This window comes from Myotis davidii, unplaced genomic scaffold, assembly GCF_000327345.1.
Source record: "Myotis davidii unplaced genomic scaffold, ASM32734v1 scaffold18, whole genome shotgun sequence".
In the NCBI taxonomy this organism is placed as follows: domain Eukaryota; kingdom Metazoa; phylum Chordata; class Mammalia; order Chiroptera; family Vespertilionidae; genus Myotis; species Myotis davidii.
In genome coordinates, this window is record NW_006292696.1 from 8,674,600 (window position 1) to 8,693,675 (window position 19,076).

Here is a 19,076-nt window from a genome sequence, read left to right on the forward strand (position 1 = left end):
CCTCTGCAGGGGCAGGAGGGAGAAGTGGGGTGACTCAGGGGCTGAGCCTCAGCACCTGGGAGGGTTTATAAGCTGGGCCACCAGGCCCTTCAGCACCACGAACCTTATTCCTCACCTCCTGCTCCCTGGCCTCCAGGTCTCCCGGCAGCATGGCCTTCAACGGCAAGTACGAGATCGAGAGTGAGAAGAATTATGACGAGTTCATGAAGCGCCTTGGTGAGTGGGGTCCTAAGAACATCTTCCTGGGCTGGTCTGTAACAACTGGCACTGGTCCAGGAACCCATATTCCTGGGGTAAAGTGGGACAGGACTTCATTTACTCATTCATTTACTCCTTCCTTTGTTGAGCCTCTATCCCAGGCTCTCGGGCTAGTAAGAACCATAAAGACTCTTTGGCTTTAAAGCTCTTAGGGAATATTAGTATCTCCAATTTACTGATAGAAAACTTGAGGCCCAGAGAAGTGGAGTCTCTAGTCCAAGGTTATACAGCTAGAACCTGGTGAAGTAGAGGCTTAATTGGTTTATTCATGCCAACATTTATTGAACACCTACTGTATGGCTAGGGCCAACTCACTGGTCCTGATGGGCCACCACAGCTCTTGCCCAAGGTCACGGTAATAAGTCTCTGGCAGAGGAATTAGCACTCAGGACCTTACGATGAGATGATGAGTGATGTCTCCACATCATGCCTTGTAAGAGGTGACAAGGAGTTACCAAAGACTAGATTTGATAAGCTCCTTCTTCATTCAGTCATTCAACAAACAAAGGCCTCTTACTGTGTTAGGCTCTGTGGGCAGAGATCAAAGACCCCACGCCTCTTACTTGCTCAATCTGCAGCACTGGTTGTGAGGAACCAATGAGACAGTGGAATTGACAACCCTGCAGAAATCCTGGCGCTCTAATACTGAGGCAGTGCGATTATCAGGGACCAGTGCCCTCATCCTAGTGACAGAGACGCCCCCAGGGCAGTGCTCATGTGCCCTGGGGCCTTGGGGAGACCAAATCCCTTCTGAGTCAATTGCTGGGAGTGGCTCTGAGGCACAGTGATTTGGCCTCCCCTACAGCAGTCTAGTGAGGCAATAGAAGGGAGCCAGTCCCAGTTCTAGACCTGGTGCTGCCCGGAACCTCAACTGAGATGCCGGGAGGCCCCTTTCCTGCTGTGGGTCTGCACTTCCTAATCTGTGAAGGTAGTCTTGAAGGTCCCCTTCGTTCTAGAAATTTGCGAGCTTGGCCAGTTTCTGTGATAATTATGTTATGTCACTATCAGAAGAATAGCTGTTATTTATTGAGTATAAACTATATGGCAGGAGTTTACAAGACACACTTTAATCCTTACACCAGTCCTGTAAAATGGGCTTTCTTATCCCCATTTTGCATGGAAACACTGAGGTTTGGAGAGGTACTTGACCAAGCTGCAATGGCTCATGGTAGAACTGAAATTCGTGCTTTTAACTGTCAGGGTGGCCTGCCCCAGTGGAGGCGAGCTCTTCCCCAAAGCCACATGTTGTAAGCAGCTCTAACATGGCCTTTCTGCTTGTCCCCCCGGGCCAGGGCTCCCCAGCGATGCAATTGAAAAGGGCCGTAATTTCAAGATCGTCACGGAGGTCCAGCAGGATGGGCAGAACTTCACCTGGTCCCAGCACTACCCCGGGGGCCACTCCATGACCAACAAGTTCACCATTGGCAAGGAGTGCGACATGGAGACCATGGGAGGCAAGAAGTTCAAGGTGAGAAGCCACTGGCCACTCCTCCCTTTTTCCTTAGGCTTCCAGCTAACTTCTGGGTCTCAAATAGGTACCGTGGGGCTGCTCCCCAACTTGAGGTGTCTTTCTCTAGTCTAGTCTCCAGCAGTAAGACCTTGAGTTCCTTGGCAGTTGACACACTCCTTGGTTTTACCAGCAATGCTACTGTCAATAATAAATAATATGATGCTAAAAGAATTTGTTAACATTTGCTGAGCCTACTGTATGCCAGACACTTGCTGAATACTTCACACGTTAATGCAGTTAATCCTATGAGGTCGCCACAATTATTAGCATTGGGATGTTGGTCTGAGCCCTGGGATTAAATAGCTTGCCCGATCACACAGCAGGGACAGGCCTTCACACCCAGGCAGTCTGGCTCCAGAAAGCATAACTACGTTTTATGCTGCCTCTGGGTAGCCTAGAGTTGAAGTAGACACTAGAGTCAGACTCACCTGGGTCTGAAACTCTACTCTTAGGTGGCAAAGAAGTGAAAGGTGGCTGGCTGGCTGGTCCCATCCTGCCCAGACTGGACCCTCAGGTCCTCTACCCATTCTGGGTCCCCTCCGGAGCCCCCCAACCATGCCCATGAGTACTTTGCTCTTCAAGCTGCCATGTGAAGAATAAGTAGTCATCATATTCATATTCTGCCACTTGGCTCTTCTAAAAAGTTAACAATCTCTCATGATGTCTTTCTCTGTCAGTAGTACATATCGATTTGTCTTATTCTTTTTAATGGCCGCACGGTATCCTATGGAGGGGAAATGCTGTCATTTATTTAACACTCCCTCATCACTAGATATTTAGGTTATTTACCAGTGGGTAACCTAGGTTGGATATTTAGGTTGTTTACAGTCACAATCTGCAAGCAACATCCTTGGACAACATCATCCTCATAATGATGATCATTACTAAGAGTGCCTGGCACTGTTCTCAACACTTTACGTGTGTCATCTTAAATCACTTACTCCTCACAATAGCTCTATGAAGTAGGTATAGTTACTGGCTCATGTTAGTGATGCACAACAGAGGCACAGCAAGGTTGAGTGAGTTGTGCAAGTGATCTGTATCTTTGATTTGTGTAAAGTAAGTGAATTCCCCAAGAGGAATGCTGGGGCTGCAGAGTTACATAATAACTCTGAGGGTCTGGCCTGCATTTGGGGGCCTCTGCCCCCTCACACTCAGAGTTATGCTTCCTTTCCAGGCCACTGTGCAGATGGAAGGCGGGAAGGTGGTGGTGGATTTCCCCAACTATCACCAGACCTCGGAGATCGTGGGTGGCAAGCTGGTGGAGGTGAGTGTCCTGCTGGATCCTGGGGGGACTGGAGTGTTTTTCTGCCCCCGGCCATGGCCCCTGAGAGGCGGGCCTCTGAGCAGCTGGCTTTATAAGGACTTCCTGGGTGCCAGGCCTTGTGCTCTCATTTGATCTTCACAATAACCCTGGACGGTCGGGATTTTTATCCCCATTTTACAGGTGAGGGGACTGAGGCTGGGGAGGCTAAGTGATAAGCTGGAGGGCACATAGCTTTTATGATGAAGCTGGGATTTGTGACTCCGGTGCTCACACTCAGCGACCTCAGAGGCCCACGCCTGGAAGCCCATGGGACCTTCCTCGAGTGTCAATGAAGGGCAAGCCCAGGAGAACCCTGCCAGGACCAACACTCTGCTCCAGCTAGATCTGATTTTTCGAGAGAGGCTGGAAATGTGCACTTCTTTGTGAAATCTCCAGATTAAATGTTGACAACTAATGAAATGGTTTTTTTTAAATCCTGGCAGGGCCAACACACACACTTGGTGGGACTGACCCCTCCTGTACTTGATGCTCTGTAAACAGAGGTTGAAATGTTGTCCTGGGATGCCCTTCATCTCACTTCCATTTCTAGCCCCCACCCCCCAAACCTGGGGCTCCTCAATGTTCCCCAGGGGAGAGAAATGGAGGTGAAGTTAAGAGGAAAGCTTGCTGCTTTCCTGTGAAGAACATTAGAACAGCTGCCGACATGCATATCTTATGACAGCGTGTCTCCGTGGCCTTGAGCCCTGGCACTGCACACAGGGGCCTTCACTGAACAGTACCCTCTTGCCTGCCTCTTCCACAAAACCTTATGCTTCCTGAGGGCAGGGGCCACACCTGCACATCACCAAGCACGGGTGCCCCACACATACCAAATGGTGCAGAGGTTGAGTGTGGCCTCTTGACCTTAGAGCAGCTGTGGGCAAACTACAGCCCGCGGGCCGGATCTGGCCTGTTTGAAATGAATAAAACTAAAAAAAAAAAAAAGACCGTACCCTTTTATGTAATGATGTCTACTTTGAATTTATATTAGTTCACACAAACACTCCATCCATGCTTTTGTTCCGGTCCTCCGGTCCAGTTTAAGAACCCATTGTGGCCCTCGAGTCAAAAAGTTTGCCCACCCCTGCCTTAGAGGTTGTCTAAACTTCAGTTTTCTCATCTGTACAACGGGGGCAACGTCGCAGTGCTGCTGGGAGGTCTCAGTGGGGTAATGCAAGGGAAGTGACTGGCCTGGTGAACTGAAATGAACAAACAAGTGGAAAGTTATCCTGCAGAGTCATCTGCTTAGCACTTTTGCTACACTGAGTGTGCACAGTGATTCGTGTAACAACTTGAAAAACAGGCCCAGAGAAGTGGTGCCACTGAGTCATTTCTACTCCGGGCTGGGACTGGAGGCTGGTCTTCTGCAGGCTGTGCCCCATGGTCACCCTGGGGTCCCTGCATTGATGCCCTCTGTTCCGCTTTTTCTTTCAGATCTCCACCATCGGAGGCGTGACCTATGAGCGTGTGAGCAAGAGGCTGGCCTGAGTGAGCAGGCGGGGCTCCGAGGGGCTCCAGAGCCTCCAATAAAGCTGGTCCCAGAGTGGACATTCTGCTCACTCCAGATCTTCTCTGTCTTTGTTTTCTGGGGTCCTGGGGGTAGTTTCTGGCTGGGGGAGGGTGGGAAACCTTTGAGGATGGGTACACAGGCCAGACCTTGGCCCTGAGATCCCTGTGGGAACTGTGTCGTGGGAGCCTTGTGTGTGGACTAGATACTCCTGAGCCCCTGCAAGAGGCCAAAGGCGGTGCTCAAGAAGTACCTGGACCCCACACCCCACTCCGCTACCCACCACTGTGTGGGTGGAGATAATCCTCTAAGGAGACAGATGCCACCTGGGAGGGGTGACACACTGACTCTGAGATGGGCCACAGGACAAGCATATCAGAATTGGTGTGTGTGTGTGTGGGGGGTGGGGGGCAGGGAGGGGGAGGAATGGCATTTCCAGGAAAGGCCCCTGCTGCTCGGCTACAAGGCTGCACAACATGTCCCTGGCTCTGCCGCTAACTTCCTTTGGGCCTCAGTTTACCTACTGGTACAAAGCGGGGCCAGGAGAACCGGTGAGGGACTGAGGAAAAATGATGGCCCATGAGCTGGCAAAGGGGCAATAAGAGCGACAGGAAGGGATGGGGGTGTCATGGTCTGGACTAGCAGCTTGGGCAGCGGTGCCTGGGAGACACTGAGAGGCTGTGGTGGGCTGGGGAAGGTGGTCAGGGGGTCACTCCGGGTGCCTGAAGCCCGGAGTCAGGGAGGGTGCCGAGGCAGCATTTGGATTGAACAGACGTCCCTGCCTGGTGACTGTGTCCGCCAGGCCCTGGGAGTGGGAAAGGGAGGCCTGCTGGCGTCGGCAAGATAATCCCTAATCCCTAACCCAGGGCCTTTCCTCCTCTCCCTCCTCTTGGGAGTGGCGCCACCGCCTTGATCCCTTTTTACCCTGTGTTTTTCTGCACGACAATTCACCTATTTTTACTACAATGAAAACTGTATGTCACTTCCACACATGAAAAGCCAATGTCATTTTCCATAAAGAAAGCTACAGTGGGGCCTTGACTTACCAGTTTAATTCGTTCCGTGACGGAGCTCGTCACTCAAATTACTCGTATGTCAAATCTTAAAGTGAACGAGTGAGACACGTGATGCTGGGCTGATGCTGTGACGTTCGCTGTGCCAACTAGCGGTGGGGTATCTGAAGCTGGCTCATAACCCGAATTTTAGCTCACAACTCAAAGCAAAAACTCGGCCAAGAGACGGCTCATATCTCGAAAAACTCGTTAGTCGGGACACTCGTAAGTCAAGGCCCCACTGTATTTAAAAATACTGATGTTGACTTCAAGCTTGGTTCTCTTGCCTGCTCACAGCCCTGGGCTGGGACCTCCCTTTGGGAACAGGGTGAGAGAGACATCAAGTTACAGGAGCACTGAGCGGAGTTGCCCAATGAGTCCCACTGCAAGACCCTTAAGAGAGAAGAATGACAGTCCCCCACCTTAGTACTAGACCCCTGACCTGGATGCCTGAGACTGCACAGCACCGAACCTAGATGTACTGCTTATTCCTATACGTAACGTTTAAGTTATGCCCTAGCCGGTGTGGCACAGTGGATAAAGCGTCAGCCTGCGGACCCAAGGGTCCCGCGTTGGATTCCAGTCAAGGGCACGCATCTCGGTTGCAGGCTCCTCCCCAATCTGGACCCTCATCAGGGCTCGTGGAGGAGGCAACCAGTAGATGTTTCTCTCACATCAATGTTTCTCTCCGTTTTTCCCTCTCTTCCACTCTCCCCAAAGATCAATGGAAAAATAGCCCTGGGTAAGGATTAAAACACATAATAGAATAAAATTGTGTGTTTTTTTTTAAAAAAGTTTAACTTACAAATTAGGCACAGTAAGAGATTAATAATAATTAAACAGGACACTTATAACAATATACTGTAATAAAAGTTAGGCGAATGTGGTGTCTCCCCCTCTCTCAACATGTCTCCCTGTGGACTGGACTCACCTTCTCGTGAGGATGCCGCATGACATCACGCGCTGACATCACGCGATGCGGTGAGTGGCGTAGGCTGTGGCGTAGCATTAGGCAGCGACTGGCCTCCTGACGACACAGAACTCCGGTGGCGAGTCCAAACTGCCAGCATCACTATTCTTGAGCTTCGGGGCCATGAGAAGTAAAATAAAGGGGACCTGAGCCTAAGTACTGTCTCTGCTACCGAGACAGACCTGAGCGCCAAGACGGCTCCTGCGCCGCGGGAAGAAGGGCTGAGTCACGTTCTCGCCGGAGCCAGTGGGCCTCGCGAGATCTCAGCCCGCTACTCAGGATGGCCGCAGTTTAAAACAAGAATTGTTTCTGGAGTTTTTCATGAACTATTTTTGGAGGTGGTGGACCATGGGGTAACCAATACTCTGGGAAGGGAAACTGCGGATAAGGAACTGTTTTACTAAATAACTACAAGAGTTGAATTACCGCCCAGCTGGCGTGGCTCAGTGGTTGAGCACCCACCTATGAACCAGGAGGTCACGGTTGGATTCAGGGTCAGGGCACATATCCAAGTTGCGGCTCGATCCCCAGTAGGGGCCGTGCAGGAGGCAGCCGATGGATGATTCTCTCATCATTGATATTTCTATCTCGCTCTCCCTTTCCCTTCCTCTCTGAAAACAATAAAAATACATGTATTTTTAAAAACCTAAGTAGAAAAAAGAGTTGAATTATCTAAATTACCTTGAATATACAAGTCTCACACATGGGGCATATGAAATAAGGGTCTGTACACACATCAGGTGCTCAGTAAGTGCTACTTGACCTAACATCCTTGCAGCCCATGTAGTCTACAGCCTGTAATCTCGGGGTCCAACCTCGGCCTGGACAGAGGGCATGGCCCACCCCACTGACAGTTCACCCCTCACCTCCTCCCTCCTTCTGCCCTGCAGCTTGTTTATCTTTCCAAGAACAGCACTCAGCCTGCCCCACCCACCCATCACGCCAGGACCCCATGAATTCCATTATTTTGCCAAGACTTATTGTTAATTAACAGAACCAGGTAAGCATTAAATTAAACTAGCAGTGTGGATGTTTCCCCTCCAGACTGAATAATTACTCATAATGACCTTGGATAATAAGTCTCTAAATAACAGTGAGTTAACCATAATTGAGCTGAAAATGGAAAGATTGTTTTTACCTTGGAAACTGATTCAAGAACAAATTCAAACAAATTATTAGCAGGGAAGACATTCTTAAGTCAGTGTTGTTATAGATTCACACACTCATGGGTAGGACCTACCTCAGAGCTCACCTAGCTTACACTCTGCTTCACAGATATGGCAACCAAGGCTCAGAGAGGGAAAGAAATTCATCTGAGGTCACACAGCAAAGAGTGAGTCTCTGTGAGTAATGTGCAGTTGGGGATCGCTGGCTGATGAAGACTGGTTTCTGGGTCCAGCTTACGAGGGTAAATGAAGTGAGGTGAGTAAAGTGCCCATTTTGCTCACATCTTGGCAGAGAGCCAGTGGAAGGGACGGTGGTTAAGAGCTTCGATGCTGGAGTCGCATTGCTCGGGTTCGAATCCCTCTTCTAGCACCCAGAAGCTGTGTCACCTTTTAGTAAGTTCATCCATTTCTTAGAGCATCAATTTCTTCACCTGTAAATGGGGATATAACTGTATTTACCTAATAAAGTGGTCATACTACAAACTCACTAAATAGTAGCTGCTGCCACCACAACCACCACCATCTCCATTATCACCACCATCATTCTCAAGCCGGTGTGATGAAAGGTTTAGGGATGCATCTTCCATTACTTGTGAGGCACATGGGCAAGCCACTGGGCTGCTCAGAGTCCTATCTTGTCCATGTGTAAAGTGGACTAATCAGACCTTCCCTTGGAAAACAGAGGATTTGCAAGGATAAAGGGTAAACATCCACGCGGATAGAGCGTCGGCCTGTGGACTCAAGGGTCCCGGGTTCGATTCCAGTCAAGGGCATGTTACCTGGGTTGTGGGCACATCCCCAATAGGAGCTGTGCAGGAGGCAGCTGATCGATGTTTCTCTCTCATCGATGTTTCTAACTCTCTATCTCTCTCCCTTCCTCTCTGTAAAAAATCAATAAAATATATTTAAAAAAGGTGGGGGGGAATCAAGCTGTGAAATCCTAGGTGATTGGGCTTGGTGCTGGTGTGTATGTGCTTTTTTGGGGTAACAAGGCATTGGAGGCCATGTGGCTTGCCTGTCAGGCATATCTAATTGTGAAACCCACTCCCACCACTTGCCCATGGTGAGACCTTGAGCCTCCCTGAACCTCAGTATCCTCATCTGGAAAATGGTGTTAACTCTAGTTCCTGGTGTTGTGAGGGCAAAATAAGAGTAGGCGGAATAAGAGAGCACGAGATAAGTGTCATGTATAGGGCCTGGAACATAATAAGTGCTCAGTAAACAGATATTAAGGGTCCTCCTTGGTTGGTTCTATGCGAGGATGAGCACACATAGGGTCAGAGCTTTTAGAGCAAATGTAGCTGTGCATGTGCATCTCCTGTTAAAAGGATAGCCCAAGCCCTACCTTAGACCTGCTGAAATCAAGCTCTTTAAGGTACAAAGGCCAGGGAGCTATCATTGTGAATTGCTCCTCAGCCAGGCACGACCTTGAGACTGTCCTAGTTTCAACCCTTTTGTTTTGCAGATGGAAAAACTGAGACCTAGAAAAGGGAAACGACCTGCCCCCGTCCACACAGCTATGGAGTAGCAGAAGGCCTGACTCCCTGTATATCCTGCCTGTTGTGTCTCTGGCAAGGTCGGGGGCTTGAAGCACTTGGGCAGAGCTGGCCCAGCAGACGGCTGACCACTTGAGTTCATCTTCCTTCAAAGCTAGAGCTGAGTTGGTAGATGAAGCTCAGAGGCTCACCTGAGCCCCTAAAAGGAGGAGCCCATTTATTCACAATATGTCTCATAGAACTCACTGTTGAATAATGGGAATAAAAGAGCATGAGATAAGTGTCATGTATAGGGCCTGGAACATAGTAAGTGCTCAGTAAAGAGATATTAAGGGTCCTCCTTGGTTGGTTCTATGTGAGGATGGGCACACATGGGGTCAGAACTTTTAGAGCAAATGTAGCTGTGCATGTGCAACTCCTGTTAAAAGGATAGCCCAAGCCCTACCTTAGACCTGCTGAAATCAAGCTCTTTAAGGTACAAAGGCCAGGGAGCTATCATTGTGAATTGCTCCTCAGCCAGGCACGACCTTGAGACTGTCCTAGTTTCAACCCTTTTGTTTTGCAGATGGAAAAACTGAGACCTAGAAAAGGGAAACGACCTGCCCCCGTCCACACAGCTATGGAGTAGCAGAAGGCCTGACTCCCTGTATATCCTGCCTGTTGTGTCTCTGGCAAGGTCGGGGGCTTGAAGCACTTGGGCAGAGCTGGCCCAGCAGACGGCTGACCACTTGAGTTCATCTTCCTTCAAAGCTAGAGCTGAGTTGGTAGATGAAGCTCAGAGGCTCACCTGAGCCCCTAAAAGGAGGAGCCCATTTATTCACAATATGTCTCATAGAACTCACTGTTGAATAATGATACCATATATTCCATGCGTTCTTACCATAAACCTGAAGTGAAGGCTGATAACCTTCCTGTCTGACAAATGAGACAGAGGATCAGAGTGGAGAGGTGGTATTTCTCAAGGTCGACTAGCTAAGAGCAGACAAACTCAGACCTTCCACTTCTCGGACCCAATGTTCTTGTCGATATAGTACTAGATGTTGCAAGCTTCCAGCCAAGAACCACTCTAACCTACAACGTATTATATTGGTCTTCTATTGTGTTAAAATGTTTTTTTGTTAAATTTAAGTTTTAAATTAAATGAAAAATTTACATTTCCTAGAAAATGCAAACTTCCAGTTTTCCTGGAAATCTGAGGGTTCGGCAACACAAAGCTTACATCTCTGAAAGGTATTATTAGCCACAGCTGAGTAGAAGCCATATCCTCTAGATTAGGGGTGGGGAACCTTTTTTCTGCCAAGGGCCATTTGGATATTTATAACATAATTTGTGTGCCATACAAAATTATCAACTTAAAAGTTAGCCTTTTATATTTGGTCAAACATTTAACTAACTCACTTCTAATGCCTTGGCAGAGCCAGACCAAATGATTCCCTGTATATCCTGCCTGTTGTGTCTCTGGCAAGGTCGGGGGCTTGAAGCACTTGGGCAGAGCTGGCCCAGCAGATGGGTGACCACTTGAGTTCATCTTCCTTCAAAGCAAGAGCTGAGTTGGTAGGAGATGAAGCTCAGAGGCTCACCTGAGCCCCTAAATGCACGTTCCCCACCCCTGCACAGGGACACTGGCTTAAACACTCCCCACCCCTATGATTCACTATGTTGCCTGCCTGGTCCTGGTGGGCATTTGGATTTGAGACTCCTGTCAAATGCTATGGCCTTTTTGCTGAAATCCAAGTCACAAGGTCTTCCCTGCAGAACAGAGAATGAGGTGATGGGGGCTGGTAAGATTCTTTTCCAGGTACTCGGTGCCAGGGATTCCCCAAGCCAGTCCCAGATCTCTACCTTCATAGACAGGGCTCGGGAACCCTTCCCAGATCACAGCCTATTGGTGGCAGACGGATGGAGTGTAGATCACAGCCTGTGGCAGATGTGCAAGAACCGATGTTTCTGCATTTCTGTCTGCTGGTGAGCATGCTCTGAGAGAACGCCTGCCACTCTGTAAGCCAGGGGCACAAACACCAGGGAACCCTTCTCTTTTATGAACCCATATCCATTATTCTGTCATGTCTTCCCACCCAGTGAGTGGGACTGCTACGGAGTCTTCCACTCATTCAAAACCCTCGAGGCACCATGGGGCACCTCCAGACTGCCTGGGTTTGAATTATGGCTCCGTCCCTCACCACTGATGTCCTTAGGCAAATAATCTCTCCTTGCCCCACTTTCTGACCTGTAAAATACAGCTAATAAAGTTCCAGCCTTGTAGGGTTACTAGGATGATTATAGGAAAGGCCAGCAAAGTCCCTAGCACAATAAATGCTCAATAATGCCAACTGCCCAACCTATGAGAGAAGGCGGGGGATGAGAGGGTAAGGACATTTGCTGTGGGGGCGAGGGAGGGAGCGGCTGGGGAGAGGTCAATGGGGGGAAAAGGAGACCCATGTAATACTTTAAACAGTAAAGAATTTAAATTAAAATAAAATGCCAGCTGCTGTGATTAGTGCCGCCATCACCAGGCAATGATACTCTATATCAGTGATGGCGAGTCTATGACACGCATGTCAGGGGTGACACATGAACTCATTGTTTTGATTTTTTTTTTGTTAAATGAGATTTAAATATATAAAATAAATATCAAAAATATAAATCTTTGTTTTACTATGGTTGCAAATATCAAAAAATTTCTATATGTGACATGGCACTAGAGTCAAGTTAGGGTTTTTCAAAATGCTGACACGCCGAGCTCAAAAGGTTCACCATCACTGCTCTATATATTCTATTGGAGGTAGATAGCTTAGGACACAACCATCAACCAAGTAAACATTTTTAACAAGATTATTTCAGAAGCTTTTACAGCCGTGAATAAAATTAAAGGGGATAATAATGATAGAGTGATTGGGGGGGTATTACAAGAGACCTCTTTGGGAGGTGACATAGGAGTTGAAGTTTCTCAACCTTGGCTCTACTGTCATTTGGGGCCCGATAATTCTTTATTGTGGGGGTTGTCCTGTGTGTGGTAAGATGTTGAGCAGCATCCCCGGCCTCTACTTGCTAAATGCCAGCCATGCCCCTTCTCCAATTGTGACAACCAAAAAGATATCTCCAGACATTGCCCCCTGTCCCCCAGTGAGCAAAAATGAGCCCTGCTGAGAACCCCTGAAACAAAGAGGAGAATTCGGGTGTGAGAACAGGTGGCTTTGGAGAGATGGACGTGGACCCGGGAGGACAGGGCGAAGTACAACCTTGACATCGACCCTAAGCCGGGCATTTGCAAGGCCGAGCCAATTCCTCAGAATAAATCTAACGTGAGATACATATATATATATATATATATCAAGGGCTGTTAAATCGCGTCGTTTACCCATATCTTCAGAAAAAAATCCCTTCTATTGCTGTGGTAAACAACCTGCTTCCCAATTTATAATGGTCTGGCCCTCTAGCAACTTCAGCGCAAAATTATAGCTAATTTGCCTACAAACGTCAGGTGGTCAAAATAATCTGGCCACTCCGTGTATATGATTCTGTTTCTCCGGAGAACCCTGACTGATTCAGTGGTGGAGCCGGGGTGTCAAGCCTTACTCACTTCAGCTGCCCAAGTCCCCAGAGGGCCAGGCCCAGCTCCACAGGAGCCAGTGCTGTCGTGGCCCATCCCCCACAAGCTCTCAGCAAGAGCGAGGCGCCCTCGGGGCTGATGTGGAAGGGAGTGGGGCGCAGCTGGCTGAGAGAAGAGGACGAGGAAGAGAACTCGGAGACCTAGGGCAGGTGATGTGTTTATTGCGAGACGCCTTTTTCTGGGGATCCCTCACAAGCCCCCAGCCGCAGAATAAACAGACACAATAACTTGGAATCCGAACCAGTCGCACATAAATAGGAGGCTGGCAAAGGAAAAGGAGAAAAACAAACGAATGTGCAGTTTCCTACGCGAGTGTGACAACGTGGCAGCGCCACACCCACGTCCAGTCTCTTCTCACCCCGCTTCCACGCGGAGGCTTTGTCCTGCTTGAAACATCACCTTCGGTCCAATTCCGCAGCCGCCATCCCGGCAGCCACCTGACGGGCAAGTGAGTCAACAAAACCGACCTGGGTTCTTCTTAAAAAACAAACAAACAAACAAATGCTTCCGTGGTTCTTTGCACCTCCCAGTTCTGTTGGGTGAACAATGTGTTCCCCGATCCCAATCCAACAAAAACCACACACAACCACGATGAGTACCAGCCACGAGTCGGAATAAACACATATTGCACATGGCCATCAGAGTGGTCCTGAGAGCCCCTCGCGGCAGACACCCCAATACGGGCTTCTGATCCAACCGATTGTTTGCCTGTCACTGGTGGTATCCTATACGCCCCCACCCCGCTCCCCAAATCCAGCTGGCGTTAAGCACACATTCCACATTATTACCCTTTGCTATTAGCCACACTCAAGGCTGAGGCTGGGTTAACCTCACGCACTCGAAGCAGGTAGAGGGAGGTGAGAATGCTGGCTCAAACCTTAGTCTACCTTTCAACTTTCACCTCTGGGTGGTTATTTAAGTTCTACAGGAGAACACAGCGTCCAAGGTGCGGACTCTTCTGGAACCGAGAGGCGGGAAAGTGGCTTTCCCCAGCCCGAGGCTTTTGCAAAGGAAGCTCTGCCACTACCCTCGGGTCAGCCACCAGCCGGGGGTGGAAGGAACAGCCCGGGTGTGGGGCAGGCGGTGCGGCATTGTTTTTCTCCTAGGGAATGTTCAAGTATCACAAAATCCCTGATACAGTATGTAAACAAGACTTCTTACTGAACAGAAAGCTAGGTCACTTCGGGAAGCAGCAGCACGTGAAATGTCTAAAAGGGCGAATAAGGTTTTAGGTTCGACATTGGAGGTGAGACAGCCGCGCACCGTGCCTCAGAAAGCAGACGCTCGGGCATCTCTCACACACACACGCACACGCACACACACACACACACACACACACACACTGGCCCCAGCTCGGAGCCAGGGAGAAAAAAGCACCCGGTCCGACATCTACCGGGGTCCCGAGAACATGTCCGGCTGCCCCTTTCTTCAATGGTGTAGCTGCCATCGGCAAAGAATAAGGGAGTCTCTGATGCTAAGCACAGGACATGCCTGTGGACTGGTGTCTGCATCCAGCTCCCAGACTCCTGGCCTCTTACCGGGGGTTTCTCCATTCTCTGGGTCCTGCTCCAGGGGACGGCCCTGAGCCTCACCCCTGCACCCCAGGCACGTGTGAAAGGCGTTTTCCAGAGGAATGCTCTTGGGTGAGGTATCTCACGGACTGTTTTGCTCTGGGTCCGTTTTCCTTACGAAGGGCAACGAGGCTCTGCAGGGATGGCCTCCCAGTCGCCTGGCTCCACTGAGCTCCCCTCATCAATGTCTTCTTCCTCTGCCTGGGTCTTCAAGGCCCCCTGGGCAGCCCAAGAGGGCCCTATCTGTCGAAACAGCCTGTGGGGAACACGTGGCTCCCGCTGAAGTAGCTGCCTCTGTAGGCGGTGGTGAGGCAGTGCCTGGGCTCGGCTGCGACGGCCATCTGCATGCTGAGGGACACGGGCAGGGGCACGGGGCACACGTCCAGAGGCTGGAGGGAGGGGTACGAGGAGTGGAGAGACGAACTCGTGCCCCCAGAGAGCAGGGTCCCTGAACAGTGGGCCTGCAGTGAGTCCCGATAGGCTAAGCACAGGTCCTGCACAGGCGTCTGGAACTGCGCCAGGGCCACAGGTGTCGGTTGGCTGAGGGCGGGGTAGGCAGGGGGCTGAAACAGCATCTGGGTGGGGGCTGGGGATGTGCCGGGCACCATGGCCAAGGCCTGGCTCTTGACCGCGACGGCATCCTTGAGGACGTTGTCATAGGCTCTGAAAGGGAAGGGCCTGGGTGAGACTCAGTGGTTAAAGGCAGACACCTGAGCGCCTCTACCTGCCTTGCTGAGTGGGATCTGCGTGCTGTTCCCGCTGGACCTTGCCCAGCCTGTGCTCACTGCCTCCAGCCTTGCTTCAGTGACTGTCCGACTAACCCCAGACCTCAGCGTGGATCTACGTCTTATAAAAACCTCTTCTGACCCCTCAAAACTAGCCTCGCTGTCCTGCAGCCCCTGCACTGCCCCACCTTGCAGTTAACACTCCAGGTGATAACTTCCAGGTTACTACCTGGCCCCCCACCATACCAAGTGTGACCTCCAACAGGGAGGGCCCATCTGCTCTCGCTCCCCACTGCACACCACACCTGGCAGTGCTCCTGGTGCTTAGATGAGCACCGCCTCTGCCTTCAAGGCCCTCCCGGCAGCTCCGACCCAGCCAGGTCACTCCTGAGCTAGCAGACCCCAAGCAAGTTGCCCATGAGGCCTTAGTTTCTCCATCTGTAAAGAGGAATGTAAGAAAGGAGCCAATAGGGGCTGCAGCAGGTCTGAGAAGGGGCCATCCCAGTGTGACAGCCACGAAGAGGCAGGGCTGGCGGCTAAGAATCCAGAGCACCTGACAGCACTCAGACCAGACCGCGTTCTCTGGCTTCAGCCCTGGCCACTGTGGCTTGATAGGTTGGGTGCACAAGGTTACCGGTCCTATTCCAATCAGGGCACATGCCCGGGTTGTGGCTCAATCCCCAATAGGGGGCGTGCCTGAGGCAGCCGATTGATGTTCTGCTCTCGCATTGATGTTTCTCTCTCTGGGTCCCTCTCCCTTCCTCTCTCTCTAAAAATCAATAAAAAATATTTTAAAAAACAAACTAAAAAATATATAAAATAGAAGGCACAGGTTTTAAAACAAGGCCCGAGGCATGAGAAACTGACATTTCAGAGGAATGAGACAAGGGCAGCTACTGGAAAAGCTTCCCACATGAGGAGACCAAGAGGTGACTCTTTAGGGACCTGGCCCCGGGTTCAGTGGGGCTGTGCACACAGGAGATGCTGCCACCTGTCAGGTGCAAGAGGGACTGGGTGCAGCCAGGTAGGACCTTTCTGTACTATCTGTCCTCCTGAGGTCGCTCGCCACTGAGCTCTTCCACTCTGGTGTCCGTTTCATGGTGCTGGGTCTACGATGCCTTTAAGCATCTTCTCTGACACACTGAACGTTTTTCTCCCCAAGATTCCCAGGGATCCTTGCAAGGAAGTGGTGGCCTCTTACGTTAAGCCACTCTGGGCTTAGCTGTGGTCGGCTTTGTGGCCACATCTGAGAAAGCAACTTATAATGAGAGAGCCTGAACTTTGATCATCCATAAGGCTGACTGACACACTGGGACTCAGGTCAAAGAGCCCAGACATGCACACAACCCCTCTTCTCCCTCACTCCTTGACCTGAAAACTGCAAACCCAAAAGCTAACCAAAATAAGAAGGACCAACTCCCCAAACCCCAATTCTATCAGGAGTCACTACGGCCCACATTATGTGAGACACTTGCAGGGAGACCCACCATAAGCCTCAGGCTTCAGGAAATCGCCTGAACCGGGCCTCAGGACAGGTGGAACCTCAACATTTCAGAAACCCGGAAGGACTGAAGGGGAACTTACACTAGCAGGATTTCGATGCATGTGCTGAGATGTTCCAGGGAGTAGTTTGAGATCCTCTGCAGGTCTCTGGTCCAATAGGGAGAAAGCTGAAGGCAAATTCTAGAGGCCCCAACGCAGGCTGCAGCGACCACAGAAGGCTGGAATTTGTAGAAAATATGATCTGAAAGAGAAACAGAGGCAGTCAGCATCATAAAGCCAAGCCTGGAAGCCCGGTGCCCTGCCTGCCTTGTGCCCCCTAAATCGGTAGACAAATGATTAGGTTCAAGGCTATTCACTGCTGTCTCTCTCTCTCTCTCTCTCTCTCTCTCTCTCTCTCTCTCTTTATAAAAAAGTGGAAACAGCATGAAGTTCTTGAATCTTAAGCACCCTGGCTCTCAGTCTGGGACTTCTGATGTCAGCCTGGAGGCTGCAATGGGTTTGCTGATGGGCTACAAAACATTTCTCCTTACTTTGGCTGTTAGGGGTGAATGACATGTCATTTCAGAAGCTACTTATTAGTAACAACAAAGCCTGCATCCCAGTAGGCACTCAATAAAAATCTGTTGAATAAATGAATGTAGGAATGAGTAGCTATAGCAGTTTGATATTCCTCACTCAAATTGGCTTTACTGAAGTATGACTCACAAATAAAAACAGATCATGTGAATAAGGTGTACCATGGCGATGCTTTCGTATACGCAGACCCCAAGAAATGATCTGAGAAATCTTAACGTCCCACTAAGATATTGTGTGACTTGGCCTGTACTACTTAGGTGCAAAGGCAAACTGTTGAAATCCCTACAATGTTCCCGAATGATACTTGGTTATAGGTGCATTGTCATGCTGCCTTAAGTTGTTTGTGATTTTCAATGATTTCAATACTTGCCTGTTATAGTATGAAATTAGTTAAGGTGGTATTATGGTTACAGGTACAGTCAGTCACAGAGTAAGACTCCCCAGGTTCAAATGTTAGCAATGACCCTAGGTAAGTTACTTCACCTCTTGAGCATCAGTTGAGGAAACTGAATAGCAGAAATGACTTTTATGTGGAGTTGTTGAGAGGTTTGAATGAGATAATGTATGCAGCGCACTAAAATAAGGTGCCAGGTATACAGTAAGCACTCAATTAATGCTGGATACCACACTTCCTGATTCTGTTACACATGACAAATTTTGGTTTGTGGTGGGCTACTGGGTGGCTGTATCAGCTGTATTTCTGACCCAGTATTTCACCTAACACCTAGATTTTAAGACACTGGGAAGAGTGAGATCTGAATACCAGCCCCTAAACAGGGTAACTGAATTTCTAGAGCAGACGTAAACACAGCCCCCTCCCCCACCCATCTGTGTGATAACAGCTCTTCCAGACTGACCTATCTGCACACATCTGTCCTATTGAGATCATCTGCAAGTTGCAGGTTACCCTAAGAAACATTAACAGGCGACCAGAAGGTTGTAAAATATCAGTCGCCTGTATTAAGCTGCTATGTCTCTTTTACACAATACTGGTAACATTGGGTAAATCCTTGTTCCTTTCCTGTTTATCCCTCGCAAAGTGGGAGTGATCTGGGTGGATGGGCTCCCGTCGGTAGGAACTCCCTGGATGGGACATGCATGCCTCTTGGTGCCACCTGATCCTGGCCCCTGGGTGGTGGGGGTGTGGTCACAGGTCCTGACACCGGGCCCACCTTGCAGGGTGACCTCGAGGAAGTAGTGGGCATACTCCTTGAGGCACTCTTTGGTCTTGCGCGCGCAGGTGGTGGGCCAGCTGTGGCAGTGCTGGTCCTTCTGGCTGACGGAGGCCAGGAGGTAGTAGTCCAGGAAGTGGGCGGGCGTGGGCAGGCAGAGGTTCCAGTTGAAGGCCGCCAGCAGCAGCAGCTCCGTGCTCAGGAGCTCCTTCTTGGTGAGGCTGAAGTTCTGGCTGCTCAGGATCCTCGTACTGTTTATCTGCTCCAGCTTGGGCACGTGGTCTTCCTTGTCCTCGAATTTACCTGTGGGAGAAGCAGAGGTCACCGGACGATAGTACTGACCTGCACCCAGGAATTTAGTAAAGAGCCACCTTCAAGTGCCTGGACGGTGCCGGCAGAGAGGATAGAGAACCAAAAGGCCCCGCTGCCGAGTGAGTATGAACATAGACACTGGACCTGTCAAACCTGGGCTCAAATCCCCAAGCCACCACTTCCAGCTGTGTGACCAGGCACAGGTATCTCACCCTCTCTGTGCCCCAGTACTCTCATCCATAAAGTGGAATCTAGACCCCAGAGACAATGACAAAATGCATTCCAAAAGTTCAGAACAGCACGTGGGACACAGAAGGTCCTCACTAGCAGTCAGAACAGCGA

General features: G+C 50.0%; 2 protein-coding genes across 2 annotated transcripts in view; one reads left to right on the forward strand and one right to left on the reverse strand.

Moving 5' to 3' along the window:
• The first annotated feature begins 20 nt into the window (after positions 1-20).
• FABP6 (fatty acid binding protein 6) lies at positions 21-4,609 on the forward strand. The gene is made up of 4 exons (XM_006766310.1): positions 21-216; positions 1,551-1,726; positions 2,946-3,035; positions 4,509-4,609. Exons 1-4 carry the CDS (start codon positions 150-152, stop codon positions 4,560-4,562), a joined length of 387 nt encoding a protein of 128 aa, XP_006766373.1. The 5' UTR covers positions 21-149; the 3' UTR covers positions 4,563-4,609.
• Positions 4,610-13,019: 8,410 nt separating this feature from the next.
• Positions 13,020-19,076, reverse strand: part of CCNJL (cyclin J like) — a 45,889-nt gene continuing 39,832 nt past the window's right edge. Inside the window, exons 3-5 of the mRNA XM_006766311.2 lie at positions 18,423-18,725; positions 16,756-16,915; positions 13,020-15,109 (exon numbers count right to left, since the gene is read on the reverse strand). Of these exons, the coding sequence (XP_006766374.1) occupies positions 14,686-15,109; positions 16,756-16,915; positions 18,423-18,725 (887 nt within the window). The 3' untranslated portion in view covers positions 13,020-14,685. The remainder of the gene's footprint in view (positions 15,110-16,755; positions 16,916-18,422; positions 18,726-19,076) is intronic.

Excerpts from the sequence above, each read along its gene's own strand:
- FABP6 (XM_006766310.1), top strand. The coding sequence starts at position 150 with ATGGCCTTCAACGGCAAGTACGAGATCGAGAGTGAGAAGAATTATGAC. Across the intron at positions 217-1,550 it reads CGAGTTCATGAAGCGCCTTG|GGCTCCCCAGCGATGCAATT; the intron begins GTGAGTGGGGTC and ends CCCCCGGGCCAG. Across the intron at positions 1,727-2,945 it reads TGGGAGGCAAGAAGTTCAAG|GCCACTGTGCAGATGGAAGG; the intron begins GTGAGAAGCCAC and ends CTTCCTTTCCAG.